The sequence below is a fragment of the Chrysemys picta genome, chromosome 5 (genome assembly GCF_011386835.1).
Source record: "Chrysemys picta bellii isolate R12L10 chromosome 5, ASM1138683v2, whole genome shotgun sequence".
Taxonomy (NCBI): domain Eukaryota; kingdom Metazoa; phylum Chordata; order Testudines; family Emydidae; genus Chrysemys; species Chrysemys picta.
The window spans coordinates 25399496-25419457 of NC_088795.1; the positions used below are offsets into that span (position 1 = coordinate 25399496).

At 41.3% G+C, this 19962-nt stretch overlaps 2 protein-coding genes across 8 annotated transcripts in view; one reads left to right on the forward strand and one right to left on the reverse strand.

Moving 5' to 3' along the window:
• SPARCL1 (SPARC like 1) overlaps window positions 1-19962 on the forward strand; it is a 208496-nt gene that overhangs the window by 138200 nt on the left and 50334 nt on the right. For all 7 annotated transcript variants that reach the window (XM_065596120.1, XM_065596127.1, XM_065596124.1 and 4 more), the window contains one exon: window positions 3297-3524. In XM_065596120.1, coding sequence (XP_065452192.1) covers window positions 3460-3524 — 65 coding nt within the window. In that variant the 5' untranslated portion in view covers window positions 3297-3459. The remainder of the gene's footprint in view (window positions 1-3296; window positions 3525-19962) is intronic.
• LOC101951321 (dentin matrix acidic phosphoprotein 1) lies at window positions 404-3262 on the reverse strand. Its single transcript, XM_065597433.1, has 3 exons — window positions 3231-3262; window positions 2983-3067; window positions 404-1852 (listed from the first exon to the last, which is right to left on the reverse strand). Exons 1-3 carry the CDS (start codon window positions 3260-3262, stop codon window positions 404-406), a joined length of 1566 nt encoding a protein of 521 aa, XP_065453505.1.

Consider the following 19962-nt stretch of genomic DNA (forward strand, 5'->3'; position numbering starts at 1 on the left):
CTCCGGGGCTGGAGCTACAGGCGCCAACTTTCTAATGTGCCAGGGGATACTCACTGCTCAACCCCTGGCTCTGCACAGGCCCTGCCCTGCCCCCACTCCACCCCTTCCCACCCCCACCCCAAGCCTGCCGTCTCCTCACTCCTCCCCCCAGAACCTCCTGCATGCCACGAAACAGCTGATCAGGAGGTGAGGGGAGGGAGGGGGAGGCGCTGATCAGCGAGGCTGGGAGTGGAGGAGCTGACAGGGGGCTGCTGACGTATTACTATGGCTCTTTGGCAATGTACATTGGTAAATTCTGGCTCCTTCCCAGGCTCAGGTTGGCCACCCCTGGTCTATATGGTAAATAAATTAAAAGATTTTCCCCCCCCCACAAGTCATATATAGTTGGATTTAAATGTATATTTTAATACCCATCCTGGCAGTCATTGTCATCATAATCACCAATGGGTTTGTTGTGATAAACATCAAGCACTAGCTTTCTGCTTTCAATTTCCATGCTCCTTGATATACTGTCATCTTCCTGGCTGGTTGATTGGCTTGCAGTGCGCTCTCTGGATTCACTATCTCCCTCTTCTTTAGATTCACTATCACTAGTTTCTGCAGACTTGCTGTCTTGGCCTCGCAGCTCTTCAGAACTGATGTCCTCTTCATTCGAATCACTGGCATTGCCCTCTTCACTGCTACTGCTCTCTTTTGAAGCACTTCTGCTCTCACCCGATTTACTGTGAGATGGTCCGTCCTTATCTTCTTCTGATTCCAAGCTGTCCTCTGTGGATGTACTCTTCTCCTCTGATTTACTATGGTCCCTCATGTCTTCTGTGGATTCACTGTCACTTATTGATATCTTGCTGTCATCCTCAGGGGACTCTCTGTCTTCCTGCCCTTCTTTAGATTTGCTACCACTGTGTTCATTGGATTTGCTATCCACATCTTTGGAGTTTTCCTCACTTTCTTCTTGGGATTCCCTACTCTCTTCACTTGATTGACTGGAGACATCCTCCCTGGAGCGGCTGGTGACATTTTCCTTTGACTGGCTGGTGACATCCTCTCTGGAGCGGCTGGCGACATTTTCTTCAGAATGACTGTTGTCTTCTGTGGACTTGCTGTCCTCTTTGGATTTGCTGTCATTATGCTCTGCACTATCATCCTCTTCTGAAGTATCACCACCACTTTGGAACACATGGCTCTGGAAACGTTTCAGTGATTGATTGCTGCTTTTCCGCTTGCTGTAGTGGTGCTCCCTACTGGTTTCTTGGCTGCTCTCTTTGGAATGAATGGCACCATAAACCATGTTGGAATTGCCACCCTCACTCTCAAAGATGGATGGGTCATCACCTTGCATTCCCTCATCATCAAAATCATCTCTCGCCTCTTGGCTACTGCTGTCACTGTCACTGTCACTGTCACCTCGATTTCTTTTCCTGTGGACATGCCTGCCGCGACTGGCAACCTCCCCATTACCAAAGCCTCTGCTCTCGCTGCTGCTACTGCTGCTGCTGCTGCTGCTACTGCTATCTTGTTTCCCAATAGCGGTATCTCTATGGTCACCGTCTAGATCTCCATCAACAACTGCATTATGCTCATCTGTTTCAGTGGGACGAACAGTGTATCTAGGGTCTGCCCCCTTAACTTCTTCCTCGTTATTTTCATCAAAGGTATAATCTCCGCTGTCATCTTCCTCATCTGTCAGAGAATTTCTTTCCTCATCCCCCTTGCTAGAGTCAATGCCGTTGGATTGATAAAGAAATCCATCGTTTTCAAAGTCATCATTGTCTTCTGATTCTCTGCTGCCCTTGGCATGGTGAGCTCCATTGTCGATGCTGTCAGTAGCAGGAATCTCCTTTACATCCTCCTAGACATGTGGCGAAGAGAAATTATTGTAAACACTTCCTTGCTGTATTTTACAAGGTGATTTGTTTACTAAATTGTGTAGGCCAAATACTACTATCATTTATATCTCTGCTACCTCATCAAAATTCATAATGTTACATGGGTGTAACTGAGAGCAGAATTTGGCCCAGTATGCCTTAAAATTATGTTAGATTTAACCAACAAATAAAACAATAATGTTACTTCAGTTAACATTTTAGGAGTCTTAAAAATATGCCTCCCTAGAAATTGCTGCTCTACTAGGATTCAATGTAGATACTGTAAACAAGTAATCCACTAGTTTAAAATGTGTGTCATCATTAGATTTATGGCAGGAGAGGGGTGAATTTTGGATTCTGGCATTACTTGGTTTGGGATGGCATGGGTCCATCACACTCATTATAAATAGAACATGATGTGATATAATATGGCTCAAGCCACAAAATTCTGATCCAGCTTTTGAAATTCTGGGTGTTTGGATACAGGGATTTGGTTTGTTCCGTTTCTACATGTAATTATATATGCCTTAATATAACTACTATCATATTCTACAGTAATGGTCCTCAACACTAAATGCAGTGATCTGGCCCACTGCACCATTCTGAAAAAAGTCAGAACTTCCACATGGACTCCATGGTAGCTGTTAGGTGCTGCACTCTTTGGAAAATCTTGACCAGTGTTGTTTTCAAATTTATAGTAATTGATTTCAGGCCCATTTGTGCAATAAAAAATGGGAGCTGATGAACTTGAGCTCTTTTGAAAATCTGACCCAAGGATGAATATTGAGTTTTTATGCTTTTGACAGTAAAGATATAAGAAAATAATGCTTTCCATATATCCACAGGTCCGTTAGGTATCTGGACAACATTTTTCACGTGAAGGACTATAATCTAGTGGTGAATAAAAAATGGGGATAGGGTTTCATTTCAGATATAATTTTGCACAATTGTATATTTTTGGTTATGTTTTTCCATGTAGTCAAATTTTGTCCTATAAGAATTTTGCATATGTGTGAATTTCAAATACATCCAATTTGTTTGTCTTTAATTGACACACTGATGCCATTACAAAGACAGAGGAGTGATACTCTTTTTTTATTTCCCATGCACTTACCCAAATCCAAATTTGTTCTCCAAAATTCAGCTCAGTTAGCACAATCCTTTGTCTCTTGAAAACAGAGCCTGATCTGATTACAGTGCTAATTTACAGCAAATTATCTGGGATGTGTTATGTTGTAGCCCTGTGTTTACAGCAGATTGAATTAAGACTGCTAACCATTTTTTCTGCTCAGACAACTGGCAGAAGAAGAATGTTATCTGCTAGGAAACGGAGCCTTATACAGGAGAGCTATGTACACTTACCAGAGAGTTTTTCTCTGTTGATTGATCACCATGACTGTTTTCATCTACTTCTTCCACATCATCAAGGTCACCAGAATCCTCGTGATCAGCCCAATTCTTATGCTGAGCCTGCTTAATTCGGAAACTATCCTCCTCTTCATAGTCCTGAGTGCTCCTTGCATCGACATCATCTGGATGACTTTCAGAGCTCCTGCTAGAAACCACAGATGGGTCGTGGTTTTCTTCATCAATGTCATCATGCTCATCAGCATTGGAGTCCTCTCCTCCAGTTTCCGCACTGCTTTTAGGACCGCTGTAAGTATCGTCAGCAGAATCTGCCTCCTCATTCAGACTTTCTTCGCTTATTGTGTCCTGCACAAAAAGGCGAAATGAAGGTACTTTGATTAAGCAAATGTTGTTGCGGTTTTACTGATGCCATTGTAAGGGCCACATTGTGTCTACTGGTGTAAAATAAGCTGCTTACTACTGCTTGGCTTTGGGTCAGGCGAGCAGTGTGAAGACTCTTTTAATTACCAGTTCCTCTGCACTGCTTTTATTTGTTTCTAATGAACTACATCTTGCCTTATGCAAGAAACCCCAAACATTTGGTTATGCTTCATCTTGCAGTTTTTATTGGGTAAAAGAGATGGGTATATGATGGCTCTTTGAAGCATTTTGAAGTGCTCTGAGACTTTTTATACTCAAGTAATTTCAGTTTGAGTAAAATAAAGGAGTGTTTTTATTATAGTTGCTATGGCTGCAGCTGGTGTTTCAAATGAACTAATCTGTTTTTTTTTAAAGGGATCATTCAAAATTATATTCAGAAATTATTTGGTGTTGTAATCTTAAATTTCATTGATAGAGATTTGCGAAACCATGGGAGGCTTTTGGGCTAAGGAAAACCAAAACCACAAGAGGTTTGGAGTATACCAGTTCCATTTTTTTTAGAACCAACAAAGTATAAGCTTTCAAAGTCAGGAACAAATGATTTGTCCCCCACTGGGAAGATGGGACTTTCTTCTTTCCAGTGGTACAATGTTCCCATTTCTAGCATTGTGGGTTTGGGAGATACCAAACTTGAAAGCTGTAATATTATTACGTCTAGAAGAGTAGTTATTGGTCCACGGCTGAACCGTGCCGGTCCCGTGCCTCACGTTGTGGGAAGGTCAGGAAGAAATTCCATATTTGGTGGTGAAGGAGGAAACATTGCTCTGACAGCATTCCTATTTCAAATGGCAGCTCTCTGAAGCTGTTCAGATCTTTGCATTGTTACAGTAAGTCCTGTGGGGATGGATTAGTGGGCAGCACGTAGTTGAGGTGGCCGAAAGCATGTAATGCAATTTATCACCTAGTTACCATCTCCACATATGGAGGGTGGGGGGCAAGGAGGGTGTATGTAAAAATGGCTGAAATAGTTATGTAGAAATGGCTGAAACAATTATGAATTAAAATGACCTTGAAAAAATGGATATAGCTATACACCTCTAGGCTTTGAGTTATTTTAATCAAGTATTGTTTTGAGCGTTATTAACCAGAGACCAGTTTCCACTTTCCAATACTGTTTCACAAGCTATTTGCTGAAATAGAGTTTTCTGAAAAACTCTTGATAATCAACTTACCCCCCGTTCTTCGGCGCTCCCAGAATGGGCATTTTGATGGCTGGGCACCTAAACACATTGAAAAGACAACTTATGAATGAACAGAAGTGGTACAGAGTATCTTGGGCATGCTTAAAATGCCGAGGCTAGGGGGTTTTAATGATTTTCTAATAAGTACTTACAGGATGAGCACAGGATAAAGCCCAGAGAGAGATTAACAGGAGTACTGTCTTCATATTGATTATGGTGTCTGTAGCTGCAATGAAGTAGGGGTGTTACAAAAGAGTATTTTCACATGCTCTTCATTGCAATTCAGCAGGATTGATTATAACAGCATATAAGATTTTCAAAAGCACCTAGTGATTTTGGATGTCTCGGTTTTTGGTGCCCAACCTGAGACACCTTAAAAGATCCTGATTTGGAAAGAGTGCTGAGCACATGCTCTTGTCTGGCACCCAACATCTCTAGTGGCTTTTGAAGCTGGGCCATGAAGGTTAAGTTGAATTTCATATTTTGGTGTGGAATAGGAGATACCTGGGGAAGTGCAGATTTTTCTTGATTAAACTTTAATGACAGAGTGCAAAACAGTTTATGATTCGCTATTTCCATAATGACTGCATCACCCAGGGCTGCCAATCAGCCTGTTAAAAAGTTTAGTACCACAGATCACGGTCACAGTATCAATATTGGCCACTGCTATTGGTACTTTGTCTTTACATTTACATTTTCATCCTAAATTAATAGTGGAGAAAAATCACATGGAGTCTTGTACACAATCATCTGTGCATCCCAAACAAAATTCTGGAATAGGATAACTATGTACCAGGGGGCAAATCCAGTCTCACTGAATCAGTCTAATGCTTCACAAAGAACAGATTTAAATAATCATTTTCTTTCCGAATTAAACCCTTCTGTGTAACATCAACCATAAACATTGCAATGGGTAAGTCAACACAGTTTCACTCTTTTAGACTAACAGGGAGCCTGATTCTGCCACCCCAACTCACACTAAGTGCATCTAACTACACAATAATTGTGGAGCAAGGTGCACTGCAACAAAGGTAAAGGTGGCAGAATCTGTTCCACCGTGTCTTTGTGCAAAAGGATATAGCTGAGACTGAGTCTATTGCATGAGATAATCTAACACCATGGCTGTCTATCACAAATTAGCTGGAATTTTTTTCCCCCCAAAGCAAAGAAAATCAGAGTTATAAGGCCTCACATATAAACACCTTTACTCACGGATTTATACACTGGGTAAATCAGCTAAACATGGGACACAGAAACAAACATAAATATGCTCTAGGAAAGAAACACTACATTATTTTACTCTCTTAAATAAGCACACACAGATCTGAAAATAAGAGATGAGCTTTTGCTTTTTCCTTAGAAAACAATCTGCCCCCTGCCCCTCCTCTCTCTCTTTCCCGGAGATGTTCTGTTGTGCTTTTCTATAAATCACAGATCAAGAACTGTTAACATGTACATGCTGTTCCATTTTTCAGAATAAACCAAAGAAATTAAAATAGTTACTTCTGTATGCACGTCACACAGGCTTTCTTCAGGACCTCTTAGCTTTGGCACTTCAGATGTCACAAAGGCATAGGACTAGTTAAATACCTGTATCGCCCTGTCGCTTTAGTAGCTGGAGCCTCCTCCACTAGTGCATGAATTTAAACTCTGCTGCAGATATGGTGGCCAATCTGCACTCTCACAGGATGAATGATGTCATAAGGTGTCACCGGGAATCCAGCACCCCCACACTTCCTTTAGCCTCCAGAGAGAGATTTTCCCTAAAAAAAGCTTTTTGCGGTTTCAAAATGACTAGCCTCGTTTTCATATAATGAAAGATCTTGCTAAGGCTTTATTTTGATTTCTAAATTTATGCCATTCACATACATACAGGGTTATGAGCACAAACAATTAGAGTGTCACCCACACACATGGCCAGATCCTGGTCATACTCAGGCGGGGGTTGTTTCCTGTTAATGTATATTTTCAGGTCATACAAGCAGACAGTTTGTACACTTATGCTCCAGGAATTGTATGTCTTTAAACACCTTGTGAGAACACGCTGAAAAGGATCAGGATGAAATCTCCTTCTTTCACAGGTGCTATCTTCACACAGTAAATCTGAAAACTGAGTGCCTGGTCCAACTTTTCTCAAACTCAGGGAACAGTCTCCCATCAGCTTCTGTTGATCGGGCCCTAGAGCTATTTAAGGAAAGAAAAAGCTAAATAGGACTTGAGCCAAATACAGCAGTTTGGGTGGTGGGGTTTTTCTTGCCTTCTTTTATCATCCTCTAGAGCAGAGGTGGGCAAACTACAGCCCGCTGGACCGTCCTGCCTGGCCTCTGAGCTCCTGGCCCGGGAGGCTAGACCCCGGCCCCTGCTGTCCCCCCCTTCCCTGCAGCCTCAGCTCGCTCGCTCTGCTGCCGGCACAATGCTTTGGGCGGCGGGGCTGCGAGCTCCTGGGGCAGCGCAGCTGCAAAGCCCGGCCTGACGCGGGGCTCTGTGCTGCATGGTGGCGGCGGCGGCGAGGCCCGGCTCCACACATTATTAGTACTGTTATTTTATTAGTCTCTCATACATATATGAAAATAATATATATAAATAGAGAACATTTTAGGCAATGTTAGTAAATACCAAACTCACATTCCCTTTGGTTTGGTTAGTTCTTTACCCAGGTTTATTCCAAGGAAGTGGATTTCAAGGTCTAATGGGAAAAGCAGTGATGTGTTGTGAGGGAGTCTTAAAATGCTGCCACCAAACTGCAAGGAAGGTTAGGATGGTTTCCCTGTCCTCATTTGGACATTGCTACGTCATCCCTGCTGGAGATGACTTAGTTCTTCAGCTCATAAAAATATGCCTGAAGTACAAACATTTTGCCTTTGAAATGGACCCGCTTTCACTAAATTGCAGGGTTTTTTAAAGCGATGTCCTAGTGAAGGGTAACTCCAGACTTCCCTAAAGAGTTCTTACCCTTCTCCCCAACTTCACACTACACAACATTGTGTTATGCTCTCACTATACTCAGTAGGCTGAATTCAGCTCTCAGGTTTAACATCAATAGTCCAAAGTAGCTCTGCTGACTTCAGCAGCTTTCCTCTGGAGTTACACTGATGTAACGGAGAATGGAATTTGGCGAGGTTTCTTTTTCAGGAAAAAGTATAAACAATTCCAGCGAAGTGCACTTTACGAGTTTTCTTTGCCAAGTGGTATCACTTCCCTCCTGGGTTATGAGAAGGCATTTTTGTTTAACTGGGTAAAGGAAGGAGTAGATTTCCCCCATCCCTCAGTCCCTCTCTCTCTAATGCATTTACCCAGGAGATGTAGTGTTTAGTACAGCCCATGTGGAAAGAAATTGTGGGAGTCCTATGTTAAGAGATTGGCCGCATGTCACTGAAGGAAAGTACTTGAAATAACTTTTCCACTCGTTTAGCTGCATGTCTCTCAGAAGCTGTGTATTGTGAGGTAAGACCACAAAAAGTGTGGCAAATAAAAACAAACTGCAATTAGCACAATATCCCGCTCCTGTGGAAGTCAGTGGGAGTTTTTTCTATTTGGTTCAGTGGGAACAGGGTCAGAACCAAAGTAAATTTTGAGATCTATTTTCCTCGGTTTTTTGTAGTGTGTGGGCACACAAAACTCCACAGTTCAGTCATCTGCAATGAGTTTTCCAGTCTTTAATGGAAATTACTCTTTATAAAATATTACTATGGGGTGGAATTGTTCTTTCCAGGGAAAAAGCATGGAAGAGGGCATTTACAACCCTCTTTGAACTGCCCTTCCATTTATGCAATAATCCGCTATTGGGAGGAACAGAGAATTGAGCCTTTAGTTTCCACATTTACGAAATTATAGTACAACAATAACACTACTGAAACAAGGAGAGTGCAGAGTTCATGCCGGGTTTTTTTTGTTTTTTTTTAAAGTGTACTCCTAATGCAGTAAAAGACATACAGTTTTCGAAGCAGAAATATAGGGAAAAAATCAGTAATTTGCCAAAAATATAATGTAGTTGTAAATTGCATTGACTTTTGTGCAGTGGACAGTCTCCCATCAGCTTCTGTTGATCAGGCCCTAGAGCTATTTAAGGAAAGAAAAAGGGTATTTCTTCCAGTCTTTTATTATTAGCTGACCTGGAGCTGGAAGTCAGAAATTCCTTATTTCTGGATTTTACTCCCACCTCTGGTACCAACATCCTTTGTCAAGTGGATGAGTCATTAAGGGTAACATTTTCAAATGGGGCTTTCAGTGAGGCTTGGGCTCCTAAGTGCATAAGGCCCAAAGCCTCAAAGACTCAGTTTCAATGGTAGTTAGGAGCCTAAATACCTTTGAGCATCTGGGCCACAGTTACTTTGAAAAATGAGACTTAGGCGCTTTTGAAAATTTTACCCTAAATCGTCTCTGCTTCAATTTCCCCATCGCTAAAAGGAAGATATTTACCTACATCATGAAGTTTTCATGAAGATTAATAAGTTAATGAATGTCAAATGCTTTGAGCATAAGTGCTGAATAGGTGTTAATTATGTGATTAGTCATATTTATTATTCTCTGTTCATAGTCTCTAATTATTGACACAAACATAGATATCTGTGAATTTTTAAAACAATGTTGTAAAACAAATCTTGTTTTCCCCCACAGCTTGGGTCAAGAAGTCTTCCCCCTTGTGGCGGGGAAGAGATACTCCAGAGATACCCTTCTTTCTTCTCAGTATGGGTACTGGGTCTTTGAATTAAGCAAAAAATTGAAGTGGTGCATAATAAATTAGATACCTCTCTGCACTGGGGTAAATTTACGATTGTGGTGTTTATACTGCAGTAGCACTTAAAGCCCTCACTCAAGATTGGGACTCAGGTATGTTAGGCACTGTACAAAACACATAGCAAGAAACCTGTCCCCCAAAGCTTGCAATCTAATAAGACAAGACAGACAAAGACTAGGAGAAACAAAGTCCAAACTGATACAGCTGGTCAGTGGCAGCACCAGGAATAAACCCTAGGTCTCCAGTAGCCTGGCCCCTAGACCAGTTTCTCTGGCTCCCTTTTCTCAAGTGTTCATTTTCATCCCCGTCATTTTCAGTTTTTATAATTCTCTCCATTGAATCTGCCCACAGCAGCCATTTAGCTTTCTGGTCTCTTCTATTTCCTTGTGCTTTCTTTGATTCTGGTCTCTTTTCTTACATTGTGCATTTAGTTTAATTCTCATTGTACGTTCCTTTTATATCCTCTTATATCCACCTTCTTCCCTTCATTTCTATTTCACTGCTTCACTACCTTTTTGCAGCTGTAACTATCTTTCCTCATTGTTGTTTTTCTCTTTCCCTTTATTTCTCTCCTTTTTTGATTGCACATTTGGCTTTCCTTTCTGTTAGCTCCATCTGGGTCTGATCCAAAGCCCAATGAAGTCAGTGGAAAGACAGTGTTGACTTCCTGAGGCACTGGGTCAAATCTTTTGTGTTTTCACTCCCTTCTTCCATAAACGGCCTTCTCCCTTTCTCATTGATATTTTTGTTTGTTTGTGGTTTCGTTGTCTGTCACGCTAGATAACCTGGGATGTGCTTTCCTCTGAACTTCAAACAAAATTACACTCCTAGGCTTCACGTCACAAACCATTTTTGGTGCCATGAACAATTATGGTGGGGGTTGTTTAAGGTTGAACCTGCATTTAACTCAAGCTCCAAACACCTGATGTTGTCTTCTGTCAAAATGTCGCTGTCTGAGTAAGTGATAAACATGAGCATTGCACATCCTGAAAATACTCCTTGCAGCCTTCCTTTTTATTCCAACAAACCCTGGACATCTTCATACCATGGTTAGCTGTAGGCATTATGGCTCACATCAGCCATTGGCTACAGTTTGACCTTGTGACTCACTGAGCACCATCAACTTCCACTGAGATCAACAAGAGTTGAGCGTGGTTAGCACCTCACAGAACCATACATTGAAGATCCTCTTCTGGTCCCATTTAAGTCAATGGCTACATTTTAATAGGAGCAGGAACAAACCCTAAATGCAAGGCTAGTCAAAGGATGAGATGATCTTTTAAACAAATTGGGTTTGGATATTCCAATCTCTTCTAGGGTTGCATGAGAGTGAGACAGATACTTTTGGGGAAGGCAGCCAAAATCCTGCCCACTGTATTCTCTGAATTAGTGTGGGACAGTAATAGCATTGAGTTTAAGGGGACTGCTTATGTTAAGGGCAGGGATTGTCTCTTCTGTGTTTGTACAGTGCCCAACAGAATGGGGCATAGGCCTTTGGGCTCTGTAAAAACATACATCTTTACAGGATCAGGATTTTACGCTGGGACTCTGTGTTCTTAACTGCATTCTGAGGTGCCTAGTGCACTTTCAGGTGTTGTAAAATGATTAATATTAATGAAACAACAAGAATGTTGGATTTTACCACAAACTTTCTATGCCATTCTTTTAACACAGCCAGTAAGACCAAGACCTCTTCCCAATAAGAAGGCAAATAGACTACATTTTAAAAAATCTTTATTTTATAGATTACATATTTCATCTTCTAAAAATACAATTTTGAAATGATTGGATTAAAAGAGGGAAAGTTGCATACAACGATCATTAAATGGAGAATGTGGTTTTACCAGCAGCATACAGGAATATTACATGGCAAGTTGTGTGTGTGGGTGGGTGGGTGTGTTCTATACATTAGCAATATACATATTCAATAATAATGTTACCTGCAATGTGTGGTTTGTCCTAGATAGAGGGACAACTTATAAATCTTCAAGTATTATAACTTACTGATACATTCTGATGCTGGTGCATGTCAAACAGCACCTTACTCCGTGAGGGGTCCCAGTGATTTCAGTGGGACTACTCATGGAACTTCTCATTCACTGAGGTATCATAATTATGCCCTTAACTATTACAGCTCATACGTTGACTAAATCCCCACGCAGTTTCAAACACTGATTAGTTTTCATTTGAACATGATGTACAATTTAATAAAATTATAGCAACCAAAAATGTTACTTTAACATATTCATACAGTATTTATTTTCATTTATGTACTGGGATTGGATGGCACTGAGGGAATACATTTTTCTTCTAGCCTTGCTCCCATGTTGCTTAGTGTCTTTGATTACAGTTCAGATAATGTCTGGGTAATAGTGTTTTTGTTTAAGTCCTTTTTCCCTTCCCACCTACACAAATTCCATTTGCTGTAAAATAGTGTCAATGTCATTACGGATCTTCATTTCCCCAGTTCCAATCATCACTCATTGAGTCACTGCTATCGCTGCCTTCACTTTGTGATTTGCTTTCGCTTTTACCATCGTCTTCTGACTTAGTGCTACCATCACTATCATTTTCCTCAGATTCACTGTCACTTGGGAGTTCTGTTTGGGGTGAATTGCCACTGTTGTCACCACTACTTTCATTACTATTAGGTGCACTCTCACTACTAGCTGACTTGCTGTCACCTTCACTGCCATCTGATTCACTATCACTACTGCTGTCAGTGTGGTCTGATTTGCTGTCACTGTCACTACTGCTGTCACAGTGGCTGCCATCTGATTTGTTGTCACTACAGTTATCACTGTTGCTATCACTCGCTACTGTCTGATTTGGTGTCACTGTTGCTATCGCTGTTGTTGCGGTCATTGTCACTCTTTGTATCCTCGTTATCTCTTAATGATGCGCTTTCATGGTCCTCACTGCCTGATTCCTTGGACTCACTGGTATCATCTTGCTGGCTACTGCACTTGTTCTCACTATCAGGGTTTGAATCATCATCCTCTCTCAGTACTGACAGAGCGATCAGATTCATTGCTCTCAGGGGGGCCATCCCCTTGCATGGGTTCATAAGAATCTTGCATTTCATCACCGTCTTCGCTGTGGATGTTGCCAGGTTTCTCACTGGTACCTCTGGGTTCACTCTTCTGGCTGTTTGCATTTGGATTGCCAGTCACATGATTAATTCCACCTTTAGTGCTGCCATTTCCACTTCCAGTGTCACCACCTTTACTACTTATCCCATCACCAGTGTTGCCACTGTTCACAGTAACTTCATTCCTGTTGCTGTCATTGGTGCTTTCATTATCTGGCTCCTATATGATTGGAAATGAAAGAAAGGATAGATAGATAGATCCCATGAAATAATTATTTGTAAACACCTGTCAAAGAAATGCACTCTTCAAGGTAAAAGCTTAAATATGGTGAACAAGAAAATGAAAAATAGGTCTATCTCCTAATCTTCACTACCTGCTGGATCGGCGGGCAACGATTGATCCAGCGGGGATCAATATATCACATCTAGTCTAGACGCGATAAATCGCCCCCCGAGCGCTCTCCCATTGACTCCTGTACTCCAGTGCTGAGAGAGGCGCAAGCAGAGTAGATGGGGGAGTGGCAGCAGTCGACTCACCGCGGTGAAGACACCACAGTAAGTCGATCTAAGTATGTCGACTTCAGCTACTTTATTCACGTAGTTGAAGTTGCGTAACTTAGATAGTTCCCCCCCCCACCCCCCAAGTCTAGACCAAGGCTAAGTCAAGGATCACAAGCTCTATGAACAAGTCAAAGGCTAGCAAGCTGCTGCTGCCTCTTCATAGAGTGAATTTCCTCCAGGTCAGCTTTTCCATTTCCTTTTTAAGCATCATATTTTCAAATCTATATATTCAAAGGGCACCCTCAAACTTTCCACATCCATTTGTGGAAACTGTCACAAACAATCTGTATTCCTGTGTGCAGTAGCAGAAATGTGGCATATATTTACTCATTTGCCTGCACATTGCAATTAGAGATCAATCCAAGCCAAAGACCCAGATCTGGCTGAGATTTTCAATGGGAAATTCAATCGGAGTTGTGCACCTAATTCCCTTAAGATCCTTTGAAAATCCCAGACTATGCTTAGGAAAATTTGGATCTAGATTTAAATTTGGCAGCTTGGGCCCATCACAAATTACAATGTAAGTTGCACTGCATGGGCTCATATTTGAAAATCAAACCCAAAAGTGTAACACTGTAGGTGTTGATTAGTTCTTTTTTCTCTTGGTATATATTGATAATTCCTGCTCATGGGAGTTATTTTATTCACTATGTTGTGGGGGGAAAGGCCCCTTCACTCCTGGGCACTGGCTAATTTCCATGCAGGTGACTGTGCTTATGAACTGGGCAGCCCACACTTGTAAGTGTCTGCTAGCGGATGCTATGCCAGAAAGAGTTTCTTGCTGCTGGGATGTGGAGTTGGGTTGAAATTCTTATCTGCAGTAAATAACACAATCCTACCTGGCTCAGATGCAAAACTCTTCTTCTTACAAGTTCATTACTTGTCCTGCCTTACCAGGCTGCTGGATCCTAATCTGAGAACTAGCAGGGGAGGATAGCCATACCAAAGATAGGGCATCCAGGCCATAAGGATAAGGCATCCAGGACTTGAGCAAAGGTAGCTAACAGAACTAGCAGTGCAGGGGCTGCAGAAATAAAGTGCAGGGGGCTTTGCTTGTTGGGAAGGGGCACGTGGTGTTCATGAGAATGGGGTGAAATGGGTGGGAGGGATGTTATGTGCAAGATGAAGGGACTGGGAGAAGAGGTGAGGGTGCTGGTGGAGGGGAAGGAAGAAGCCAACTAAAATCTGCTTCCATCAATTTAGCATTCTAAGGATTAAAGAGCAAATAACTCGCTTCTCTCTCGAAAAAGGCTACAATTCTTTCCCTACAGCCACCAGTATTTTTTGAAACACTCATTTATTTTTATCTTGTAATCTTTACCCTGCTAATGCAGTTCTGTTCTGATCACTTCAGTCAGTGGTGGCAAAATCAATCAGAATCTGTTTGCTTCTCCAGTGCTTCTCAGCACTGAGCCTCATGACAATGGCACATGGGTTGTTTTCAGGTTTAAATTCATTTGGTGAACATGTGCTAGTAATGGGAGCTAAAATCTGAATCTGCCTGTTAAATTTGAAGCAGACGGGAAAGCCACCATTCTTAACATATTAGTTTTTTCAGAAAGCACCAAATTAGCCCTGCACTGGCTGCAAATTCCGAAGTGTCAGATTAGACATGACTCTAGTATCACACTACTCTGCTGCCTTACAAAAGGTGCATTGCCCGTATACTTTAGCCATTGCATTCTGCAACCAGATGGTTTGTATGGGCTCTATCCTGCTCCCATTAAAGTCAATGGCAAAACTCCCACTGATTTCAGAGAGAGCAGCATTGGTCCTGTTTACCTCCCAGTATACAGCAGACAAGTGAGCAGTGTGATGCTAGTTGGCTGATATTTCAAAGGGGCACTGAAGCATGTTTCTAAATAAAGAACAGACTAGAAGGTGGCGAGAAATATAACTGGTGACAATTGTAGTTGAATTAACCTCAACTAGCAATTGGGAAGCAGATGTTCTGAGGAGAGTGACTGGGTTGTTTCTTTTGTGCACTGAGAATCAGTCTGAGCCAGGCTGCCTTGACAGTTCTGTAATACCTAGACAAATACTTTCTATGCTTGGTTCTGTTAGATTGTCCATTGAGGGGGAAATGCAGTGATTAAGAATGTTAATTCTGAGAGCTGGATAATGGTACTTAATTCCCCCATCCATGAGCTTTATTCTCCCATTGGAAACGCAGCTACCACATTCAGTCAACTGACCAGGTGAGTGTGGAATAACAGGAAACTAACACTGAACACCAACAACCGGGACTACAACAGCTGCTTTCTGAGTACATTGCTGTATGGTGGTGAGACCTGCACCTCCAACAGCAGGCACCAGAGAAAGCCAAACACCTTCCACAACCGCTGTCTTCACCATATTCTAAATCACAAGTGGGAAACCAAAGCACCTGACATAGAAGTATTTGAAAAAGCGAAATTGCCAAGTCTAATCACTATTCTCAAAACACAGATCTCTTTGTTGACTTGGTCATCTGCACTGGATGGATGATGGATGCATTCCCAAGGCCGTCCTATATGGAGAACTTGGAGATGCTTCCAGGCCAACCTAGCCTCAGGTGCAAGGACATTTGCAAGAGGGACTTGAAAATTTTCAACATTGACCCCCACAAGCTGGGAAGATGCAGCTAACAAGCTACACTGGAGGACTGTGCAGCACCAAGAAGTCAGAGGCTAAAGAGAGGTGCTTGAGAGAGAGGAAAGTGCAGCAGGCCTCAAGAGCTAGTACGATGCAGGCTTCATCCTTTGGCCCGATGCCTTATACCTGCATTATCTGTAGCAAGGACTGTCATTGGAGAATTGGACTTTTTAGCTACTTGAGATGCTGCAGCATGACATGCAGTAACCGATCTGCTTTGGTGCTTACACCATCATCTTTTGAGATGGACGGTTGGCATCTTGGATATATTCAAACATATATTTTCGTAACAGCTGTCAGAAAATATCTATGTATCTCTTATTGGGGTCAAACATTTTGCTGACACTTCCCTAAATTGGATTTCCTTGAGTCAGAGCTCTCCATTTGAATCCGTGGAAAATAAGAGATTGCAAATTTGTTGTAAGATACATTCTGTGCTATGTTTTGTTTTAAATTGGTCAGACAATCTGATAGTAATGAGAAATTAATTAAAATAAACCAGAATTTACAACATCTTATTCACTCCACTGCTGAGCTGAATTTCCTGTGTTCCAACTTACTATTGATCAGTAGAGTGACAATCTTTCTACTTCATTGTTAATTATTTCTAATAATACTTAAGACATGTTTATTATCGATTTGTTTAGTAATTGGATATGGGCCAAGCTTTGTTTTGTTTTGTTTTTTTAAAGTTCCTAAAGTTAGACTCATAAGTATTTATGAGTCTGATGGTAAATATCATTTTTTAATCTCTCGGACATAGCGACTAAAACACCTGTTATGTTACAGTGTAGACCCAAGATCTGGGGAAACACAGAGACCACTTAAAGCCATCTATGCAACCCTTCCTCAGCCATCGTTCCCAGCTCTGGCACCATATTACAAAATGTAATCCAAAGCCCAGAAATCAGATATTAATTCATTGTTATTTATTGATGTAGACTATGGTCATACCCAAAATGTGCTGGATGCTTTTGAAACACAGAGAAAGATACAGTTCCTGCCCCAAAGAACATATAGTCAAAGGTGAATGCTGGGGGAGAGTCATACAACACTGAAGCAAAGTACTGAGTGTGTTGTTAGGCTCATCCGTGCCTATTTAGGCATTTGCTTTTTTAAAGTTAAACACATTAAATTCCTCTCTCCTGCCATCCCACCATAATTCAGCCCTCTTGCCAGTCTTCCACATCAGTTTTTTCATTTCCAGTGTCCTTGCACTCCTCCCTCCATGAAAAGGAGTTCACACCTGAGATTAGACAAATACAGTATCCATTTTTTCAAAAACACACCGGTTGTGTCACTTCTAGTTTTTCTGGAGAATGCAAATACGCATGTATGTCAATAGCATCTCTGTCCCAACTGTGGATCTGAGCCACCTGTCAGATGAGAGACAAACAATTAACTATTGAACACTTCTTATCAAACTGTCTGTACTGGGCTATCTTGATTATCACTTCAAAAGTTTTTTTCTCTTCCTTAATTGGCCTCTCAGAGTTGGTAAGACAACTCTCACCTGTTCATGCTCTCTGTATGTGTGTATATATATCTCCTCAATATATGTTCCATTCTATGCCTCCGAAGGAGTGGGCTGTAGCCCATGAAAGCTTATGCTCTAATAAATTTGTTAGTCTCTAAGGTGCCACAAGTACTCCTGTTCTTTTTGCAGATACAGACTAACACGGCTGGTACTCTGAAACATGACTGGTATAGTCAGTCCCCCTAATTTCATCTGTAAAACAAGCAGTAGCAAATCATGCTTTAGGGATTAAGGGCCAGACCATCCCCTATGTAGGCTTTTTCTACAGAGTGATGCAGGAAACCATGTGGGGATCTTGTATAATTTCCTTGGTCCACATTGCTCACCTACAATGGCACTTTTTAAAGTTATCTTTAGAGATAGGGGTGAATCAAAACATCGGATGCAGTCATCCAACCCATGGAAATTCAGAGAAGCATGGATGAGACACCAAATACAAACCCGAAGGCTCAGCTCTTGTCCTAACGACTCTCATCACAATCTAGTTATTTTTGTGAGAGCATAAGGACTGCAAGTAGTCTGGCCCATGCACAGCCTGCAGTAGTGGTGGGGGTGGCTTTGGTACACTCCCCACTAACTGTGCACTCATAGAACAGCAAAGCAGAATCTGGCTGTGATTGCAGGACCGAGCCCTGAGCCATATTTGGCTGCAGTGACCTTCTAAAACTGTACAGAGGCTTTATTTATTTCTTTGGCTTTCATTCGGTAGATCACTTTATAAAAATGGTGGGAGGACATAAAGACTTGGTGGCATTTTCAAAGTGGGGAAGGAGGTAGGTAGGAGAATTGAAGCTTAAGGGGAAGGTGGGGGGGGAATCGCATAGTTTGCTTGGTGTTCTCCAGCAATGCTGTCATTCTCCTTTTCACTTAGATATATCTTTTTAAAAAAAGATGAAGGTTCTTAGGTGAATCAAAGGGAGTAAAAATAAAAGTGATCAATGAGTTGAAGAGAATGTTTGTTTGATTTTCCAACTTTTGGGGCCAGATATGGAACCCTTACCCACAATAGCGAGCAGTTACTTACTCAGATAGTCCCCTGTGGCTTCAGTGGGACGATTCATGGGAGTAATTGCTCACCAGTATGGGTAAGGGATTGATTATGTAGCCTCCACTAAGGAAGATTTTTAAGAGACTTGCTGGAGTAGCCCAGGCTATTGCCAGACTGCAAAGAAGTATAATGATATTCTTCATCTTCTTTAGTGTTCTCAGTCTGGAACAATATAAATGGACTGGGAAGAAACAGATTATAAAATGAATCAGAAATATGAACACATGTATCAAATATAAATGCTATAAATTAGAATACAATTAGAGGATGTATACAAGCATAAGACATGTACATCATATTATTGTATAAAGTATCTCTGGTCCTTAGTACAAATATGTGAATGCTCTTAAAGCCAATACAACACTAATCATTTTATTTTACAAGTTTTATAAGTAGATGCAAACAAACTGCACATTTTGTGGACCAGGTTCTCAATCAGCATCGCTCTGCTGATGACAATGGACAACACTGATTTACATCAGCTGATGATCTGGCCTCTCTCTCTTTCACTTTCTAAATCACAATTGTTTCAGCCACCTATTTGCAAAACTCTGCAGTGATGGGCAGGAGACCTGGGTTTGATTTCTGGTGCAGTATCCAATCCCAAGGCCAGCATGGGCTGTGGATGCATTGCCTCTAATCTCTGACATAATACAAAATACAGGGTTCTTTCCTGAGTAAACGTGTGTAGTTTTTATTCATGCAAGTACCCCTATGCAAGTTAATGGGAATGTTCACTAGAGTAAGGATTACCTACCTGTGTATGGGTATTAGCAAGATCTGACCCTATAATCAACATTTTCAAACTTAGGTCCCTACTCTACTGATACATAGTGTGTAAATTCTAGGTACAGTAAGAATAATTATGTGCATCAAGAAAAAAATGGCTATAGGCAAATGCAGTGAAACTTTTCAGATAGATTCCACACAGCACAAATGTGGAATGTTACCTGTATAAGCAAAAGATAAAAAGGGTTTATCCTTGTGTAGCATATGAGTGGGAGCAAGACCACTTTGTACAATGCACCTTGCTGAATACCACACAAGGGCTTGCAGGATGAAGTCCTCTATAGACAGGTTCTAAGCATATAACCCTATTCACAACACAAGGCTGCATGATTTATCAATGCTTCTAGCAGTTTTAGGATAAGCAAAATTCAAATGACTATTCTTTTTACCCAAGTTTCATGCTGCTCTTATATTGCAAGCTGGTCTCATCTGAATTTCCAGTGAACAAAAGAAAAGTTGTTTAGTACCAGATTCTGCTTCCCTTAATCATGGTGTATAGTAACTTACTCCTAAAGTGTTCCATTCATTCCAATTGGGACAATCTGAGCAGAAAAGTACCATTCTGTGAGTAAGGGAGTCACAATATGGCTCTATGTTAATAGAAGCGTTTGTGTATTGTTTTCTTAATTCAATGAAAATATGTTTTTGTTTGGAAGGAAACATTCCCCTCTATTGGTTGCAATTCAAACATTGCAGGCACTGGTACATAAGAAGCAGAAACTGAACA

Excerpts from the sequence above, each read along its gene's own strand:
- LOC101951321 (XM_065597433.1), bottom strand. The coding sequence starts at position 3,262 with ATGGTGATCAATCAACAGAGAAAAACTCTCTG. Across the intron at positions 3,068-3,230 it reads CAACAGAGAAAAACTCTCTG|CACTGTAATCAGATCAGGCT; the intron begins GTAAGTGTACAT and ends GCTGTAAATTAG. Across the intron at positions 1,853-2,982 it reads GAGAACAAATTTGGATTTGG|GAGGATGTAAAGGAGATTCC; the intron begins GTAAGTGCATGG and ends CCACATGTCTAG.